We start from the raw sequence: 20301 nt of genomic DNA on the forward strand, positions 1-20301 counted from the left end.
CCCAGAGATGGGGCATCCACAACATCTCTGGACAACCTGTTCCAGCACCTCTCCACTCTCTCAGTAAAGAACTTCATTATGACATACAACCTAAATCTCCCTTATTTTAGTTTAAAACCATTCCCCCCTTGTCCTGCTACTATCTACCAATGTAAAAAGTTGATTTCCCTCATGCTTATAAACTTCCTTTAAAAACTGGAAATCCACAACGAGGTCTCCCCACAGCCTTCTCTTTTCCAGGCTGAATAACTTCAGTTCCTTCAGCATATCTTTGGAGAGGCTTCATAGGATCATTTCTATGGCCCTCCTCTGGATCCTCCCCCAAAGCTCCACATTTTACCAGTGTTTGGAGCCCTAGATTTCGATGCAGCACTCTAGCTGGGGCCTCTTGATTGCAGAATATTCAATCTAAATCTCTTGTCTTTTAGTTTTAAGCCGTTTTCCCTGTCCTATCACAACAGACGCCGTTAAAAGTGCCTGGAATATCATCAGCAGCTTTACTGATTTTTTTTTGCAGTGTTATTTTCATCTTGGAAAATGGTTCAGAAAATGCCAAGGCTGTAAGGGCAGCCTGTGTTTCAGCAGTGACCTTTCGGGATCACTGAAAACGATGACCTTGGTCAGAGACGTGCTGACCAAATGAGCCCTTGCTGCTGCTCCCTGCTCCATGAGAACACCCACCCTACACTGCAGCTCCTCCTGAGGCAGACAGGCAATTAGTCCACTTTAAACAGCTCTCACATAAACCAGACTGCAGTCATGTTAAAAATAAATAAATGAATGAATAAAATACATCTGTTTCTGGAACCTGACTGCAGTCCAATTTCTTTAAAGGTTGCATGATACAGATATCCCAGTAACCGCTCTGCAGCCGCAGGAGAGACTGATTCTACTTCCCCTCTTTTGCCAGGGAATAGCCTTAGCAGAACTTTCAAATTGATGGTGATTCACCAGTTTCAAAGGGCAGATGAAATAAATCTTTAGTAAAGAGGTTTGCCCCAAGAAGAAACTGCCAGTTTAAAGAGCTTAGAGCTCCAAGTCATCAGCCTGTGTGCTCTGTGTAATTTAATACTGGAGGATCTTGGCTAACTTCATTAAGAGGATGACAGTGAAATTGAGATAAATCATCCCATGAGGGGGAAGGGAAACAATTTGGAAAAATAAAATAATCAGCAGGACAAGCTGGTTATATTACAATACAGATAACTTCTACATTAAAGTGAGTTTCTCTGACATAAACTATACGTTTTTGCTTCAGAGCCTATGCTGTTGGGAAATAGGATATATTGTATAATTCATATATGTGCATCTGTAGTTGCTGGATCCTTATTGTGTTCAGTTTTGATTACTTTCAATTCACTAATTGAGTGAATTTTGTTCTTTTTTTATAGTCATTTTCATATCGTCACTGATTATTATCTCCAAAATAACTTCACAAGCCAAGTAACTAAGGGTTAGCTTCTTATAATTAAAAATAATTACCTTTTTTTCTAAAACATGAAAATATTGCCATGCTCTACCACCTCTTAATATATTCATGCTAAGCAAAGCCTCCAAAAATGTGTAACCATGGTAAGAAAAAAAACCAAAACACAATCAGAAAATTAACCCCATTGTACAGCACTGCAATTCTATAACTGCAATATATATATGTATATATATTGATATATGTTGATATCCCTTACAAGTGAATAAATATATATGTGTATATATATGTATATATACACACACATATATACGTACAAGTGAATGTATATATGTGTGTGTGTGTGTGTGTGTGTATGTATGTATATATATATATATATATATATATATTCACTCGTAGGGAACATCAACCATTTGTGTAAAGAAATTTTCTCCAGAAAGCTGAGTCACTGGTTTTGTTTAACACATTTGACATAAATTCTGCATTTAAATAATGCCTTTTCCTGCATTTTGACAAAAGTAGCCCTGCATAACATTCAGTTTTTCAAGTGAGCAAGGTTTTAAGTTCAGAAACTTTATTTCAGGCTTTGTATTTGCACCTTTTCATCACAAGTCCTCTGTAGCACCCCTCTCATTAATGTTTTTTCCTTTGCAGAGGTATCATGCTGGATGCTGAGGGAACAGCTGTTCTGGTTTAACCATTCTCTTACTTCAACTTTGGGCCATAATCAATGGTGCAAATCTGCAGGGTGATCTTCGCTCTATACTGGAGGTAGTGACCGAAGAGGAGCAGGCATGGATTGTCACTCAAGTTTCAGATGAGCCTTGCCCTTCTCCTCTCATCTTTTCATCTCTGCACTCCCCACAGACTACTAGCCCCTTAGGATAGGAGTCTCTGTAGTTACCTTTTTTCACTTTGGGTAAACGCAGAGTACTACACAATAGTGCCCCATCAGTCACTTCCAAAGGCTTCACTGCTGTTTTCAACCTCAGCATTGCCATGATTTACATGGTGGCCAGATGCACTACTGCCAGCGCAGAGACCTGCCAGTCACCCTGCATTGCAGGAGGTGGATACAACTTTAGCTTGATTGTGACAGCTTAGGAGATCACACACCAATATCTCTGGACTCTGCAATTGTGGATATATACTTTCCTTAAACACAGAGCATAGATAGTACATATTTTATCATAAAAAAAGTATAGTGTTAGATTGAATGAAATCCAAGAGCCTTAGCTGAAACAGGAAATTTCTTCTTAATATTTTTTTGCATTGACTTACAGCACATTTCCTTAGTACACAGTACAGGAAAATGTTTCCATAACTGATTGATCAAAGAAGTTTCTGCTCTACGTCAGCCACAGGGAATGATACAGATCTGCAGTGACAGACAACCTGACTTTGAAATAAGAGCACTAAGAAGCATTAATCAGTGCAGTAACTGACCTGTCTCATCATCTGCTAAAAGGGACTTTAGCAGGGACTTACAACATAAATTACAGAGTGGATAATCATTAGTTATATCTGATCCCTTGCTACCTCAAGTTTGAAGGTTGATGGATGCTTTCTGTACAGTTATAGCAGTTACTGATGCCCTGTGCATGCTTACCTGTTGCCATCAGTTGCAGTAGGTTGCTTTGCTTGCTTTTCTGAATCCTCCTCCTTTTTCAGCTTTTACCAACAGCCTAAAGAAACTTCTAATTCTCAGCTGGATGTGAGCTCACACTGAGATCTCTCACAGAAAGGGGTTATCACAAAGATCCATCTACCACTTTTTTACTTAAAGTATTCCCTTACTCCAAGGACAAAATTCCTTATTTTGTTCAGTTCATATGAATGTATAGCAAGTGAATCAAGTAAATTTCACAGAATGGCAGCATGTCTGAGATGGAAAAGGGTTTGCCTGGCCCAACCTCTGCTCAAGCAGAGACACCAAGAATAGAGTGCCCAATACCACATCCAGGTAGCTTCTGAAGATCTCTCTAGGCTACTTGCACCTATGCTCACTCATTTTCATGTATAATGTACACAGCAACATTAAACAATCATAGAATAATGTAAAAAATAAAAACAAAAATAAATCTGGAAAGTTGATGGAAAGCTTTCTAATCCCACTCACAATCCTAAAACAGGAGCAGCTATAATTATATTAGTCTTGACAGGCATTTCTCTCATTTGTTCTCCAGGAATATGGACCTTTTTCTTCAAAAAACTGAGATATTCACCTCACTTGGACTGTTTGAGTGCAACTATTAGCGAAATAACCTTTTTTTTTTTCCCCTAACATCCTCAGACATTAGTTGCATATTCTGATAAAACAAAGTTTCTTGCATTTCCAGCCTCTCCCAAAGTGGAAAGGAATCACTTAAATATTCAGAAATTTATATTTTTCCTCTGATGCCTCAGCTGACAGAAATATCAACTATTTCACAGAGTTTTTGAAACCTTCCCAAGTTACTTCTCATTAGCAGAGATAGTATTCTTCACCATCTGAATATCTCCACACAGTAGAGAAGGAGAAATGGGATTACTTAAAAATACTGAAATTGACTAGAGTAGCAAAAAGCCCAGCAAAAGCTAGTAAAGTAGGAAACTATTATAACAGGGAAAATATTCTGTATATGGGTCATCATTTAGATTTTCAATCATTTTCCAAGTGTTTCAGATGGTAAGGGATATTTCACTTGAACATGGAAAAATACTGAGAATTACTTGCTTTTTAAGCATGAAAAGAACTGAGGGAAACCTCCAGTGAATAAATGTATCATGCCAATGTTTCTTTCACAGAATGAGGAGTTTCTTATTTAATAGTCTGAATGTTAAGAGCAATTAGAATTTACATTTGCTGCAGCTTATAATATAAGGCATTCTCAGAAGAATATGCTGCAGCAGACAGTAAGTAATATTTTCTCTGGTCATAAATAGATCTTTCAACTAAAAGACATAATGGCAAAGGAGAAAGAAAGGAATGAAATTCATTCATGTAGATCAGTACTCAAGCATTTGTATTTTGCTTTTTCTAATTTAATTTTGTCTTTCAGTATCTTAGGCTTTGTTAAGGGTATAAAGTTTAACCAAATTGGGGTGTACCATGCTCACATGAAGAATACTGTGTGATCATAGAACAGCCTGGGTTGAAAAGGACCATAATAATGATCACCCAGTTTCAACCTCCTTACTACATTCATGGTCACCAACAACCAGACCAGGCTGCCCAGAGCTACATCCAGCCTGGCCTTGAATGCCTCCAGGGATGGGGGCGTTCAAGGCGTAAGTGATGAGATGCTAATACTTTAGAAACTAATGATATGTGCTATATTAAGAAATGTTTGTGTATCCTATCTCCAAATTTTTGTTCTCCTATTTTCCTGCAAGTCCTGAATTTTATTTCCATTCCTTTACCAAAAAGTCTTACGGAAAGACTATTTTCCTTTGGTATAAAGGAAAGGTAGCACAAACCAGTCAAATACCAGTTTCTAAGTCTGGAACAGAAAACATTCTTATAATTTATGTAAGGAATTGAAAACCTTCTAAGATCCCAGTTGATGCATTGAAATGGAGATAAAACTAATTATTTATAATGACAGAGGTCTTGTAATTTATTTATGTATCAGGGAGTAAAGGAGCGTGTAGTTTAAACATGCTAAGAGATGGGATAGATCCTGCTAGAAAATACGCTGGATATGCTAAGTAATAAGCTAAGTATGGGAAGTAGCTTTTCCTTAAAATGTTTCTTAACATAAAGCCTTTCCCAGGACTTTTCCCCATGATGATCCAGCCTCAAGCAGGAAGGAGGGTTGCATCCTGAGACCCTTCTGTCAGGTTTTGTTGCATGATCCAGCTGACACAAAAGCTGTTGGGAGGCACCAACACAGGCAGCCTATGTAAGCATGAAAACCTTTTTTCCTTAGGAAATCAGGCGAAGAAAACTCCATTGCTGACCTCAGATGTCCAAATAAATGAGTAAACTCAGGTTTAGCTGAGCTCTTTGTGCATTGTGCTTCATAATGCATTGCCAAGATATAGAGTATGACTTGTATAACACATAAGCGGTAGCTGTAGCTTTTAAAACAGTGTTACAAGTGCAATTGGGTGAAATCCAGCCTCTTCTGAGATTATGAGAATCCTGGTAAGAGCTTTTAGAAGCAAGGACTCCAGTCAGTAACTGCAACCTGCTCTGCAATAGGAAGAACGCAACTAAGATTTGCTCAGCTCCTAGACCTCATTCAAAGCATTGATTCTTCTATATAACTCTTAAAGTAATAGTAATAGTAGAGAATATGCTACAGATTTCATAACAGAAGTGAGCTAAAGCCAGTGCTCTTCCAAATGTCATTTTCAGAGAAACATTGTGTACCTTCAATGCAATTAAAATGTAAGCAAATAATTTCTAAACCTCAGATGGGGCCTACAGCTTTTTTTCGCCTCAATTTGCAGTGATTGGTGTAGTATGATGCATAATGGCTCACTTGGCAGACTGCCTTTTTGCTGAAGAACAGGTAGACCTCATCTGTAAATGAGATAGAGTATAATGATGTTTCATCCCACTTGCTAGAAAATGATTCCCTATCACTGATTTATCTCTAGGAGATGGATTTGTGAATATATGCAAAATTAGAAGCTGTTCACATGAAGTTTCAGAACCACTGTGGATGGCAGAGTAAGATCATAAGTGCATTTAGAAGCACATAGCAAAGGTTCTTGTTGAAAGCAACGTCTACTAAATACTTATTACTTACGCCTGTTCTAGCACGCTCCAGATTTCCTTGGAAATCTTCATTTTCTGAAGTTACTGATGCTTTCTGAACCTATGAATACAAAGTGCAGCTGTTCTTTCATCCCTTGATCTTCTTCAACTGCTGTCAGAGCAAGTGTTATCTATTACCAAATAAGTTAATGGTTTTCACTTAACAGTAAAAGCAATACTTCAGAAACAAGACAAATAACAGTATCAACCTGTCTCCCTCTCTCACAGACACAAAAGTGTATTCAGCAAAATAGAAACAGAAACAGTGTACAGGACTTGTGATGTATGCTTGCAACAGACTCTGAAAACAATGTTGACAGCCTGGCATGGCTCTTCAGTTGCAGCTGTGTGTCACAAAACACAAACATCACCTGTAACAGGGTGTTCCCCTCCAGATTACTCTCTTCTTTAATGCATAAAGTGATTAGTAGACAACAACGGAGCAGGGAGGATCTGTTCAAGGAAGACAACATTTCTTTGGGTAAGTAATTTATTTCACAAAAGAGAATGCTCCTTCATTTCACTTAGAAGAATATTCTCTGCAAAAACATACTTTAAAGTGGTTTTCGTTATAAGGGATAAAGAGACCTAAGGAAAGACTAGGAAAAATCTGTAGGAAAATTGCTTCTTTAGAGCAGCCCCACAGCTCTAACACCATCCCAGTTCAGACTTATTTTCTCAGGGTTATTTTGGTGCCCACCTGTGGCCTTTTATCCCTTTCTTTTTTGCCTTTGTGGTCTCTGCAAGAGACTTTAGTCAAGAAGATCTCGTACCAGAAGAGAGAATGGTACCCAAGAGCTGTCCCTTCAACTATTGCTCTATAACTGTGTGCTAGAAAGACTGGGAAGGGGAAAGCTTTTTAGCTATACTCCCACACTGCTGGTGACTAATAATTGCTAATTAACAATCCTTGCTACCTGATGTCATTTTCTTCTCATCTGTACTTTTGGAGTTTCAGATTAAGGTGAAGCAAAATGACAGCAGAAGAGATGTAATGCCTCCTCATTGTTCCTTTAGAGAGATATTCCGAAAGAAACTGGGTTTTGTTGGCCTTCTGTAGAGCATTTGGTATCTCCTGGAGTGCTGATACATTCTTTGTAACCAACAATCCCAAAATTCACATGGAAGCTTTTTTTTTTTTTTTTTTTTTTTTTGCTGTTGTGGAGATAGGCACTTGGGTAAAATGAATGGATCACTAAATAATAAGGAATGGGACAATTATGAGCAGAACTCATTTGTTATCTGCTGTCAAACCTCAGCAGTCAAGGGAACACAGTCATACATGCACCCTAATGAAATGTGACAGGTGTTTAGAAACCAAAGGCTGACATTCACTGACAGTGTTGCCATCTGCAAAGGAAAGCTGTTAGTATCCAGAAATCATAATCTGTTCAGGACTGTTTATTATGGTACCTTCAAATTGCAAATCACAAAGATCCTGAGGTTGCATCTCATCAGCTCTGCATGCAGCCCTGTTACTGCAGCTTGGATCTTAATTCTCAGTCACACAGCGTGCTCCCTAGCTGCATGATTAACTTTCCAAATCAAGTGTCCTAATAGTCTGAGATACTGATATTTGAAAGTGGGAAGAAAATACACAAAATAAAAACAGCAGACACACACACACACACATCAACAAGCCTTCTAGCCTGCCAGCAGGCAAAATAGAAGTTAACCTAATTCTTACTGGGACAGATGAAGTTATATAATCTGATTTATAAGAGTAAGGGGTTTTTCAAGGAAGTGAGGATTTAGCATATGTAGTTGCTTTAATAGCTTCAGAATCAAAACACAGCTTTAGTTTCTACAGTCCTAGCTCTACACACAATGCAGGCACAGGAAAAACCATTTTGAAAAAAATGAAACATGCAGTAAAGGCATGGGCTCATTTTGGTTTGGGTGAGGGGTTTTTTTTTGACCGTATCAAGGAATAGCATTACCCGAGTTGTTCTGGAACACAGATTCCAACAGGGACTAGGGGACCAATTCTATATATTTTTCTTCCCCTCAGACTTTTATCAGGGCAAGGAAGAAGGTGACCTTGAGAGATAAAGCACAGGTCAGCTGCAGTGAAAAAGAGCAGGCAAAACAGAAACATCAGTGGAATTTAACTTAATCCTGCAGGCTTTGATGTTTCCTTGAATTACAACGAAGAAAAGCCTGAGGGCATACATCAAGTTACAGAAGATGTGCCAATTTTGGCCTGGAAGAAAGTTCTTTCCTCCCACACATCAGGTATGCTGAAGGCTGGTCCTGAACTCCTGACTCACTTGCTAGTGTGCTTTATTTCCTGCCTGACAGTGAACAAGGAATACCCAAGGGCTTGTTGCTAAAAACAAACAAACCAACCAGTACAACAGCAGACAGAGAGGGACTTGCTAGCTGCTCAGCTCAGTGCAGGAACTTTTCAGAGCAGGTAGAAGGCCAGTGGTCTTTGCAGAGATCTGCTCATTAGAGCCTCGCTCCCTGCCTATTCTCATCCAAACAGCTCCTCTGAGGATGGTAATGAGCCATCACTGGATCCTCTCAAGAACCTCTCTTTTGTAGAGAGGTATTTGACTTTTTTTTTTTTTTTTTGGGGGGGGGGAGGTGAAAATATAGAAATAAAGCAATGTACATGGTCAAGAAAAGAGCTGCAGGGTCAACTTGCATCAAGAGGACCACCTTACCAGGCATTGCAACTTCCATTGCTGCCTGCAGCTTTCAATGACCTAGGCTAAAGAGGACTGTAAGACTTCCTGTTCCCACCCAATGCTCAGTAACACAATCTGTGGAAAGTCAAATATCAGATAGACCTGGCCAACTGTCATAATTCAGGGCAAACTGTTTTCCAGGAATGGTTTTTGCCCTAGAAGTATTAAAGATGAGTATTCTGTGGGTATATCAGCAAGAGGCTAAGAATGCACTGGCTAACACACTTCTCCTTGAAAATAAACCTGTACAATAAGCTGTGGGAAAAAGTCAATATGCCACCAAAGAAGTAAGATTTATTATATTCACTTTCCTTGTTCTGGAAGCAGATAGTTCATCTTGTATCTGAGGCTTTTCAGAATGAGCTGTCTTATGTGAAAGAAATGAAGGAACACAGCGCTAGTAAGAGATATGTTTACTAAGAAATTATAAATATATGGCAGGGGCAACTACTCTGGCAACTGGAGACTGGGGCTTAATCTTCTGGGATGCTAAGAATAGTAGTTATTGACTCCCAAGGGCAGTAGCAAATGTTTCATTCTGCCAAAGGATGCCGTTTAAAATCTTCAACAGATGCACGGAAGTAGCATTTAAGTCTTCAGAACAATACAGTAATGTGCATCTTCCACCTCAGATCACAAAGTATACAATTAGAGACTTCACTAGCTGATGTTCCTAAATGGATTTCAACTCTGAAAGTACACATAGATCACTTTCCATAAAACTACTAGGAGCATCTTACTTCAGTGTTTTTAGTCAAATTAGGTGGTTTCTGCCTCCAGCTTGTACAGGGAGAAAATTAGCTCTCATGCAAGATCTACAGCCAGCTACTTTCACCACATATGTAAATGATTCATGATAATCTGAAATCTTTTGCCTCCTGCTATAGTCCATGGAGGAAAAACAAACAAATAAAGCCCACAACTTTCTTTCCTCTAGGACATTACTTATTACTGCTACTTACCTTGAGTGAAAGAAAAAAAAACAACCAACACAACAGGAAAGCCACATCATGGTGGAACACACAATTCCACAGGGTCACTAAAAGTGAACTATCATTGTTTTAATGTTAAAGCTTGTAGGCTCATATACAAAATCCAAGTAGCAAAACACTGGAGGAAACATTAATAAATAAATAAATAAATAAGCTGCCTATGCCTATGTTAATTAAACAAAGAATCTGTCTTTAGAAGCAAATGCATTTAAAACATCTATTTCTTGGTGTTCTCCAGAGAACTCAGGCATAGCTGATGTACGCTCATCCATCCTTCTGTCAAAGGAAGAAAACTAAATCTGGCATAGATGCAGGTGTCTTCAAATGCAGAAGCCCATACACATTGATGTCCAGGAAGCTTCATGAAAGCAGTTACAGAAATAAAGAGAACTTGCTTTTACTGCCTTAGAATGGGATACAGTTCAAATTCAAAACCAATAGGCCACAGAGAAACCCTTTGTCCTGGAAAACATAAAACAAGGCAGAAAGTTATCTCAGCACTTATCTGATGGGGGCTCAAAGAGCCAGCCATGAAAAATGTATCCATTGGAAGCCAGGCTCCATCAGTACTGCTGCTCCTTACTCTGGTCTGGTCCCAGACACATTATCAACAGCTCAGATCTCCTTTTCTCTTCTACATACTCTTATAACAATTTAATTCATGTTTTGCAGGAACCAACTGAGAGAAATTAGTCTATTCCAGTATATAAAACTTCACTGATTTCATTTTTTTCTCAGCCCTAAAAAGGTAACCAACTGAAAAAAAGGAGAATCCTATATTCTTTCAAGAATATATTTTATTTCTTCATACCATTCTCTGAAATTCAGATTAAGCACTGTCAGAAAAATCCTCTGGTAACATCTCATTACCCCCTGTGCTTGACATTACCACTGGTGTAAAGGACAACTGCAGCATATTTCATGGTAGTCACACTGAGAACAGCTACACTGCTATTTCCATATTCTTATTGTTGTAGATACATTATAGTCAGACATGCATAAGAATACAGCAAAAAAATAAAATAAAATAAAAAACAAAAATCAGAGATAACATTAGATACTTCAATTAAGACTTTTAGATGCATCATTTACTGTTGATTATACACTCAGGATTTTCCAGTTCTTAGTGATAATGTTACCACAGAATGCTTTTTTTTTAAATGTTAAAATGAAAGTGTTAGTTTCCAAGATAAACTGTGTTTTCCATTTTATAGTAAGGATTTCCAGTGTAACTGCCCAGAGACACCAACCTGATGAACAGTGCTATTTAGAAACCTCTTACAACATTCTGCTGCATCCATGCAAATTTCCATTTAGGTAGTGCTGCTTTATGATCAGTGTCTGATTACATTACAAAGAAATACAGTAATAAAACCATGATAATCAACCTAAATGAAAATAAAACAAGTGCAGCAGCAGGATAGATACAGATACCCAATTCTGCTTCATGAAAAGAGATGCAATAAGTGTACTTTCATATTCAGGCATCCTACTTATTGACAAGTGCTAAAATGTGGTGAATTTAATTATGTCTAGATACCATTTGGATTGTCTTCCATTTTTAAGACATAAACTGCTGTAGTGAATAATTCTCAGTACCACAAACCTCCACACCACTGTTCTCAAAAGAGTTTCTACATCATCTGAGCATTTTCCCCTTCCTCTGATGAGAAACCAGAGTCATATAAGGTGTTGAAGTTTCTTTATTTGTAATCAGATCTGCATCACATCTGTAATAATTTATAGTCTGTGTTTTTCTCACAGAAATATGATCTACCCATGAATTTACTAAAATTACCCACTTTCTCACTTACAGTATAGATCTCAGCTACATACATCAGATGCAAATGGCGTGCAGGACATCCTTTGTCAATAGACAGGAGATACCAAATGCATGCCTTAATTTAGTGACACATACTATAGATAGGAAATGAATTATTTGGGCCTCAAGGAAAACTGCAGTATTTATAAGAGGGTATTTGTTTTTCCTTGATAGTCTGCTATCAAACCTCCTAAGAGCTCTGTGAGGCTTACTATCATTCTTCTCTATATTAGACTTCTGACAGCATTTAAGTGGAGGGCACAAGGTAAAGGTCGAATAACAGTGTATCTGAAAGGGCCAGGACAGTAAAGAGATAATGCAGAAGAGCACAATGGGGGTTGGGAAGAATAGGCTCTTATGAAGTAGTGGCAAAAAGCCTGGATTCACAAGTTTTTGAAATTCTTATTTGCATAATATGGGGAATAAGAAGAAAATATGGACATCTAAACAAATTTCCAGACTACCAAAGATACAAGCACCAGAAGGTATAAAAATACATGTCCCGCAAGGTGTGTTTGTTTGTGTGCGTGCTGGGGGGGGGGGAGGTGAATAATCCCAAGTAGGTTTTTGTTGTCCTACAGTTCTCCCTCTTACATCGCTGTTAGCAAACACCATTTAGCATCACAAACCCTCCTCAACAGGCTTACTTTTCCCAATCCTCTTCTCTTGACTGCTCCACAGCCCTCAGAACTGAACCTCGACTCACAATCAGGTTTCTTAGGATCTCAGAAAGCAAAAATACAATGAGCGTTCAGAAAAGAGCTACCTCCTAACTGAAGGACAGTTGATGAGAAAGCTAATAGTAGAAAATAATTATCACGACAAACACACGCATGCTTCAAGACCAAGCATTTCCTCCTTTCAAAGCCTGCTTGACTGAGGAAACCCAGTCATTACCTAGAGAAACAAACTAACTGTGTATTTGCAATGCAGCTCAGTTTTAATTATTAGAGAATTTATAACAACTTCACGTTGAATTTATCTTCGCATTTTTAAATGAAATGAAGATGAAGCTGGAGCATTTTCTGGCATAACTCAATGCTGTTAAAAAACAAAACAAAAACAACAAGAAAAACAAAACACAACACTATAATACAATGGAAAGCATAACAATGACAGCACAGTAGCAAATTCTTAGGCTACAGCAGATGAGAATATGCTCAAACGCAGCAGCAGGGGACACAAAAACAAGAATCTGCTTACCCTTAGAAGGCTTCAAGTACGTAAGAATCTCCAACAAGAAATACCCTTGCCTCCACAGCCAACCCTTAAATGAGGTCTGGGAACGGGTGGATACTGGCTCTACTCCTTCTGGTCACTCAGGGGCATTATATGCACCTGAGCTCCCCTGGGTTGGCCCTGCCTTCCCACCAGGTGCTCAATCAAGCTGTGACTTAGCATTTCCACTACACAAGCAGATTTAAGAGACTTAGTATTAAAATATGTGGCTATTCATGACTAAGCCCTTGGCCATAAGAAAGAATCCTGAAATTGATCAACACAAGCAGTAGAATGTAGTACATAATAGCCAATTACTTAAATCAAAATTCACTTTGAGACACATCTTGCTGAGTAAAAAAGCAATTATGAAAGTTTGTATCCTAATTTGCAGATTCTTTGCACCTGCTTCTAATATATTTCTAGGTGTATTTCTACAAGAATTCAGATGAAATAGAGCTACAAGCCATTTCCAGAATGAAATAAACTATTATTCATTTCAGCTGTGTAATAGTGCAATATCATTACAGTAAGGAAGCATAAAAGTGAAAGATATATTTATTTAATGTGTATTTTCAGAAAAATCACAGATTTCTTCAGCTATGTAGGATATTTAAAGGATAAGTTCTGCATTACCAGCTTAAAGCAGTTCTATTTGAGGTCAATCCATGTGACAATTGCAAATATCTAAAGTCACTATATGCCCAGCAGGTGAGAAACCTCTACCATGAGAGAATTCAGACACAGTGTATTTCCATCCTTCAAATATTAATAAAGTCAAAATCTTTTTTTTGTAAATCCGCTTCAGTATTCATTTCTGTAAATCAAGTCACAGGAAACTTCCAAAACTGGCATAGCTAGCAAACTCTGTATAAGCACATCGATTTCTCTTCTCTCAATATCAAGAAAATTAAAGGGAGTGGTTGAGGCACAAGTGATTTTTGTACAGAAGTTCAGAAGTACTTCAAAATGAGTAGTACTTATTTTAACTTCTCAAAAGAAAGAGACTAAGATCACAGATCTACGATCACAGTCATAGACCATAGCTGCTGCAAAGTCATAGCAGATGCTTTTCTTTTTTCCAGGATGAAAAAAAAAAAAAAAAAAAAAAAAAAAAAGAAAAGAAAATTGTTCATGGAACTTACCAAATCCATTTTACACTGCCATTTCACTTTCATGGTTAATCCACGGTTAATCAAAACAAATGACAATCTCATCTCTCAAAGCAGCCTGAGAGCATTCTGCTACACTCGATAGTAAACTGCTTCTTCTGTGAAGACAGCTTCAGTGACACCGGTAGGACAGAGGAGAGTCTGGCCAGCTGGCATGGCAGCAACACTGCTTGCAGAACTGACAGGGAAGTGCACTGACAACAAGCTTTGGAAAATAAGTCCATACCATAAAAGCTTGTGCTTGAAAATACCTTTATAGCTATGGTTATTGTTTCTCTTAAGAGGCACTGCATAAATATGGAGTTAGTCATCTAATGCACTTAATATTTTTCAGCCGAGGACTATTGCAGCTTTACTCTATGCCTAAGTAAGTGTCGATTATACTTTGGTTTGCTTCACAACAGTAACACGGTGCTAGCAGTACAGCTGATACTAAAGAGAAGGCTGAAATCATGGCAGACAGAAGAATCAATATGAACAAGCTGCTCCTTTACTTTTTTTCATGCTTCTTGGTTAACTTTCCTCTTTCTAGCTGGAGGCTCACACTGCTGTTTGTTCGCTTCTCCTTTTGTTGGTTCTCCCGAGAAACTTGCTGGACAGCTTGGAGGATAGCAGTCTGCACTATCTGCTTGCTGGCATTCTGCAGCTTAACCTCATCTTGCTCCAGTCCTGGTTTCTCACCTGTCAGAACCAAACAACAAACAAACAAGATGATTTAAGCATTTGTGGCTACCCTGTGAATGCAAGAAGGATAGAAATAGAGAAGGGGATAGAAAGGGTGGGAGATAGGAGTACTTGAGAACAGCTTATGACTTAGAGAATCATAGAAGATGCTGTAGTAGTATACAAAATGCCTGCTGTATGCTTAGTATTATCTGAACGAAGAGGAAGACTGAGTCATAGACCTCAGCTACCCACTTTCCAGCCCCAGGACAGCTGTGTCTTCACAGCTGAAACAAGTACTGTTCTATTTTGCAGCATGAGAGTGTTTTGTTTTTGTTTTTTTTTTTCTTTCCCCTCATCTATCTCTGAATCATATCCTTTTCTATGGGGATTTTGACTTCATTTTGTGGTTCCAATGCATTTTCCTTTGTGATCATAAAAGGAAAAAGATTTCATTAAGGTTTCTATTTATTTAAAATTAAAAGTGTTCACCCATCGAATTCCACTTGGCTTAAAGGTCAAAATTTTCTTAAGTGTAAGTTCATTAATCCTTAGCTACGCTTCCAAAAGCATTTGAAAACATTGAGAAAAGTTCAGATTGCTACTGTTAAAGTAGGAAAACAAATAAACAGAACTCCACCATCAATAGCAACCCAAAAAAACCCATACGCTTCTTATGTGATAAATTCTTGTTTCGCTAGAACGCTGAAAGCTGGAGGAAACAAAGTAATGTTTTGTGACAACTAACATGGTAACAAAGAAAAGTAGATCAGAGACTACTTTGTCTCCTAGCAGAAAAGATGACTTGGTAGGACAACAAGGAAAGCTGCAAAATGGTCAAGGTATATCTTTTTATAATAATTTTGAATTAGTGAGATGTCCACCTACAGGACTTTAGGAAAACATACACTTGCTAGTGGAAATACTTAGGGTAGGTGTTTATTTGTATTACTCGATTTCATTTTAAAGGCTTTTGAGATAATCTTCCCAGTTCTTTCTTGATCAACTATGTTATACTCAAGTAGTTCATGAAATGGGATTTGTATTTCACAGTCTGTTTTGAAGCCATTTGTTAAGAACTATGTCCTGAGAAAAGTAAAACAGAGTGAATGAAAGATCAGATGGTCTCATAAGAGATCTACATCTGGAACTGTGAGACATGGTGTTCCTTAAGAAATATTTGGAAGAAAACTTTAGATAGAAACAAAAAGTAAAGTAAAATCACCAGTTTAAAAGATTTGTGAGACCAAAACAACCATTAGCAAAATAATTAAACCTTATTCATTATCTCAAAAATTATCTTTCTTTGAAAGAAGTTCAAAAATATACTTATGTTTTTTTTTCTATCCATGATATACATATTATGCAATTTCTTGCTAAAAGTAAAAATACAAGCATGTTTGTTTGTTTGTTTGTTTTTTCCTACTGAAGTAAAACATATGAAATTTAAAAACAACATGCAGCTGTATCAAGATTACTAGCTTTAGTAAGTTAGTGGGTAGTAATGGTGATAAGAGGATTGTTGGACAAGATGATCTTGTAGATCCTTTTCAATCTTGTGAATATATGTTTCTATTTAACAGCAATGTACAGATACTACTCTACTGCTCAAATATGAACTCACATTTATTACACAATGAACTGGTCTTGCTGGGCTGAAAAATATCAGCCAACTCAGCTTGTGTTCAGAAGATACATTAGCAAAACTATGGATAAATATGAAATTTTCAATGTGAGTGAATCTGTAAATATGGGTAAATATGCTGGATTGGGGTACAAGTGTATATGATTTGTGATGAATTTACCAACATTTGTGACCAAAAAAAGTTAGATTTTTAAAAGCATACTGTATGTGATCATGCTGTTGTTGAAAATTACTGAATTTTCTTTCTTTTGGAACACTTCATGATTTATTTTATTCTTCTTAATATACAAAATCTGAATTACATATATATATATATATACACAAATATACATGCTATGATTACCTGTGTTTTTCAGTTATTTGTCAATGAGAAAAGCCCACATTTAAATACAATTCATTTAAGTGAGACCTTGATTATGTCTGCTTGTTAGACAGTATTGGTATATGTCAGGAAAATAAACCAAGCAGATAGAAACCAGAACCTCTGGACTACTTCTGATAGTTTAGATATGCACAAAAAGGAAATAAAGCAGCACAATCAAATATGTAGCAACTTTCCATCAGTATTCCATGCTTAGGATGATAGTAACTTAGGTTGAAAAAAAATAAAAAAATAAAAATCTAAATGGCTTTGGTCATGAAGAAGTCAAAGATGTTGGCCTGGCTGTTGTAAGTAATGGGCCACTGGGAGTTTATGCTGACTAACTACATCTGAAATTAGCAATGAGAAAATAAAAAGGGCATGAGAGAAGACACAGAAAACTACAGACATGTTAGTCTACCAACAATACTTGGAAAAATTATAGAGAAGATTATGCTGGATGCTACAGAAAGACATTTAAAGAACAAAGCTATTACCATGCATAGTGAACATGGGTTCATGTAGGGAAAATCCTGCCTTAGTAATTTGACCTTATATGACAAGATAATCCAGTCAGTGGATGTAATATTTCTAGATTTTAGCAAGGCCTTTGATGCTGTCTCTCACAGCATCCCTCTAGACAAATTGCCCAGTTGTAGCATGATCTTTTCTCCTTTTCTTTCCTCTTTTCCTTTCACCTTTTGAGTTGGACATCAAATTTAGTGCAGAGGTCTGACCCTCTAGAGTGACTACCATATGTGGGAGCTGACTGACAGCCAGGATCCAGATATGTCAGTCAGTCACATATGTCCACCTAGTTCCTCTTGGACTGTAGTGCCTGTCACAGCTGGCCCAGAGGAGCAAGAAATTAGTTTGGTATGTGTTCCCAGCAAAATATAGGAAGTAAATGTAAAACATAACCTCTATAATACAAAACACTATCCACTTATTATACCCACTCTGCTTAACAAATACTCTAAAATTTAGAATCATAGAATTACCCAGGTTGGAAAAGACTTTGAAGATCATCGAGTCCAACCACAACCTAACCATAGAACCTTACTTATGGTCACTGTGTGGTGTAGTCCTGTCCTTGTGGCTACCACACTCTAAATTCCTCCATGGGGCTACTAAGTCTTTTCTTCACCATGGGAAAAATAAGAAGAAATTTGCCTTTCTCAGTCTCCCTCTGTCCTCTCCACTTTTGATAATACTTTATATAGAGGTCTGGATGGAGGGATGCTGTCATTTTTTGGAAGGAATTAGAAAATTCAAGGTAAAAGATGGGATTATGAATATGACGACTAGGACCTCTACAATATACATTATGTAAAGTGGAAATTGAGAGGGTGCTGGGCATGAAGGAAAGCCCATACTTTGAGCTGGAAAACAATGGGAAGTAAGGTCTGAAATGCCAGCTGCTTTTCAGAACAATGGCTCTGCTCATGAAGATTTTTAGGACCTAGAGCTTTGTGATGCATTTTTTATTCTTTAAATCTAGAATAAGGCTTTCACTGTATTTTTCTTTCCAGTCATGACTGATAAATGGGGATAAATGCATGTGGGTTTTTTGTTTGTTCGTTTGTTTCTGACCTTACCCCAACTTTTCTTGTATGGCTTAAGCTTTCAATTGTAGTTAATGCCATCATCAGGCTAAAGACAGTCAAAATTTTAACTTTTCTTATCAAATTCAGAGCCATAGGGTACTTTCAAAATGATAATCTTTCAAACCATTTGTGAAACTAGGTTATTTTGCCCTAACTCAGATAAAGAATCTTTCACAAATTGTGAAGCCCTAAGAATTCCAGGTATTGAAGGTGCTGTAAAAGAACTCTGCTTCATGAGGACTACAAAAAAGGCAATTTCTTCACTTCTTCCTCTTATCTCTCATCAGACAATGAATGGCTCAATAAAGCTGAACACAGGAAAGTCCAGCATTAATTCATCTGAGAAATGTGGGTTTGGCTGCCTTCTTGTTTGCAGTGCATGAAGGTAGGTGATCCTTCCCCTCTCCTCAGCACTGGTGAGACCACTTCTGGGGTACTGTATCCAGTTCTGCCTCAACCTTCCTCATGCAGTAGAGACATAAACACATAGGATTAAGCCCAGCAAAAGGCCAAAAAGATGATGAAAGACTGGAGCATCTCTCTCAAGGAGAAAGTTGAGAGGCTGAAAGCTGGAACTGTCTAGCCTGGAGGAGGCTCAGCAGGGTCTCAAAAATGTTTATAAGCACCTGGAGAATGAAAACAGGATGGAGCCAAGCCCCTTCCAGTGGTGCCCAGTGACAGAACAAGAGGCAGTGGACTCAAACTGGTACACAGGAGGCTCACTCCAAACACCAGAAAGCACTTCTGTGCTGTGCAAGTGATGAAGTGATGAAATGATGAGGCTGTGGAATTTTCTCCTACAGAGGTCATCAAAAGCTGCCGAGACGTGGGCCTCGGCACCCTTCTCTGGGTGTTGAACCACGTGACCTCCACAAGTCATTTCCAATCTCAACCATCTTGTGATTTTGTGACGCCATCTGGTGAGGCTGCCATAAAACTCAACTTTTTCACTTCCTGAAAGAGTAAACAGCAGGGTCTAGAAGGCTGTTCCCATTATTCCCTCTTTCTCCATTTCAAAGGAAACAGCCAGCACAAAGCTGTTTTCTGAGAAGCACACTTCTTTATTGATATGCTGCACTTAGAAGAGAGGGACTAAGGAAAGCAGAAATGACTCATGCAAGTATCCCAAAGGGACTGAGCTGGAAAATGTCTATCAAACTGCTCCACTTTCCTGAGATATAGACTGATGTGCACACAAATAAAAGCAGAATTTTGAGTGCCTATAGAATTAACAAGGCATTTTAAGGATCACATACTTATATCGTTACCAATAAGGTAAAATACAGATATCTCTCCTGCTGTCTAAGCATTTGGTATTTTGCTAATCAAATCAAGAGCTAATAAGATACAGCTAAGTTTTGTTGTTGTTGTTGTTGTTTTAAGATTTGAAGAATAATTTTAATAAAAATTTCAGTTGAACTATGTGCTGGTAAAACATTACATTACAGCAGAAATAGCATTCTGCTTATAGGTTACCTTTGTCTAATGGCCGCATCAAGATGAAAAATCCTCTTCATGTCAGAAAACCTTTTCTAGTTATTCTCTGCAGTTATACTGCAGTTATACTGCAAACCCCACTTTGGTTCTGCAATTGAAAATACAATTTGAAAGATGTGCAAAACTTCAAAGTCTTAGAATGGCTTTGGGAATCAGTCACATATTACGCTTTCATGTAAAATTAGTGCCATATATTAGTACCTAAAAACTTCCTTGGCTCTTCTGAAGCTTCATCAATGAAAACTTACTAGCAGTTTGAAAACAAAACAAAACAAAACAAAACAAAAACAATAGCAAACAATAACAAACAACACACACACACAACCCCAACGCTAAACAAATAAACACATTTAAAGCAAGTTCAAAATGCCCATTTAAATTCCTAGAATGAATATTAGTTTAAGTCCAAGAATACCTTGTGTGGGAGATCCTATACTCTGATGTTTCTAGACTACAGA

The 20301-nt window shown here is 37.7% G+C and overlaps 1 protein-coding gene across 1 annotated transcript in view; it reads right to left on the bottom strand.

The window, feature by feature from the left end:
- AKAIN1 (A-kinase anchor inhibitor 1) overlaps positions 1–20301 on the bottom strand; it is a 42165-nt gene that overhangs the window by 11774 nt on the left and 10090 nt on the right. The window contains exon 2 of the mRNA XM_072330484.1: positions 14044–14751. Within this exon, the coding sequence (XP_072186585.1) occupies positions 14561–14751 (191 nt within the window). The 3' untranslated portion in view covers positions 14044–14560. The remainder of the gene's footprint in view (positions 1–14043; positions 14752–20301) is intronic.

Source organism: Excalfactoria chinensis, chromosome 2 (genome assembly GCF_039878825.1).
Source record: "Excalfactoria chinensis isolate bCotChi1 chromosome 2, bCotChi1.hap2, whole genome shotgun sequence".
Classification (NCBI taxonomy): Eukaryota; Metazoa; Chordata; class Aves; order Galliformes; family Phasianidae; genus Excalfactoria; species Excalfactoria chinensis.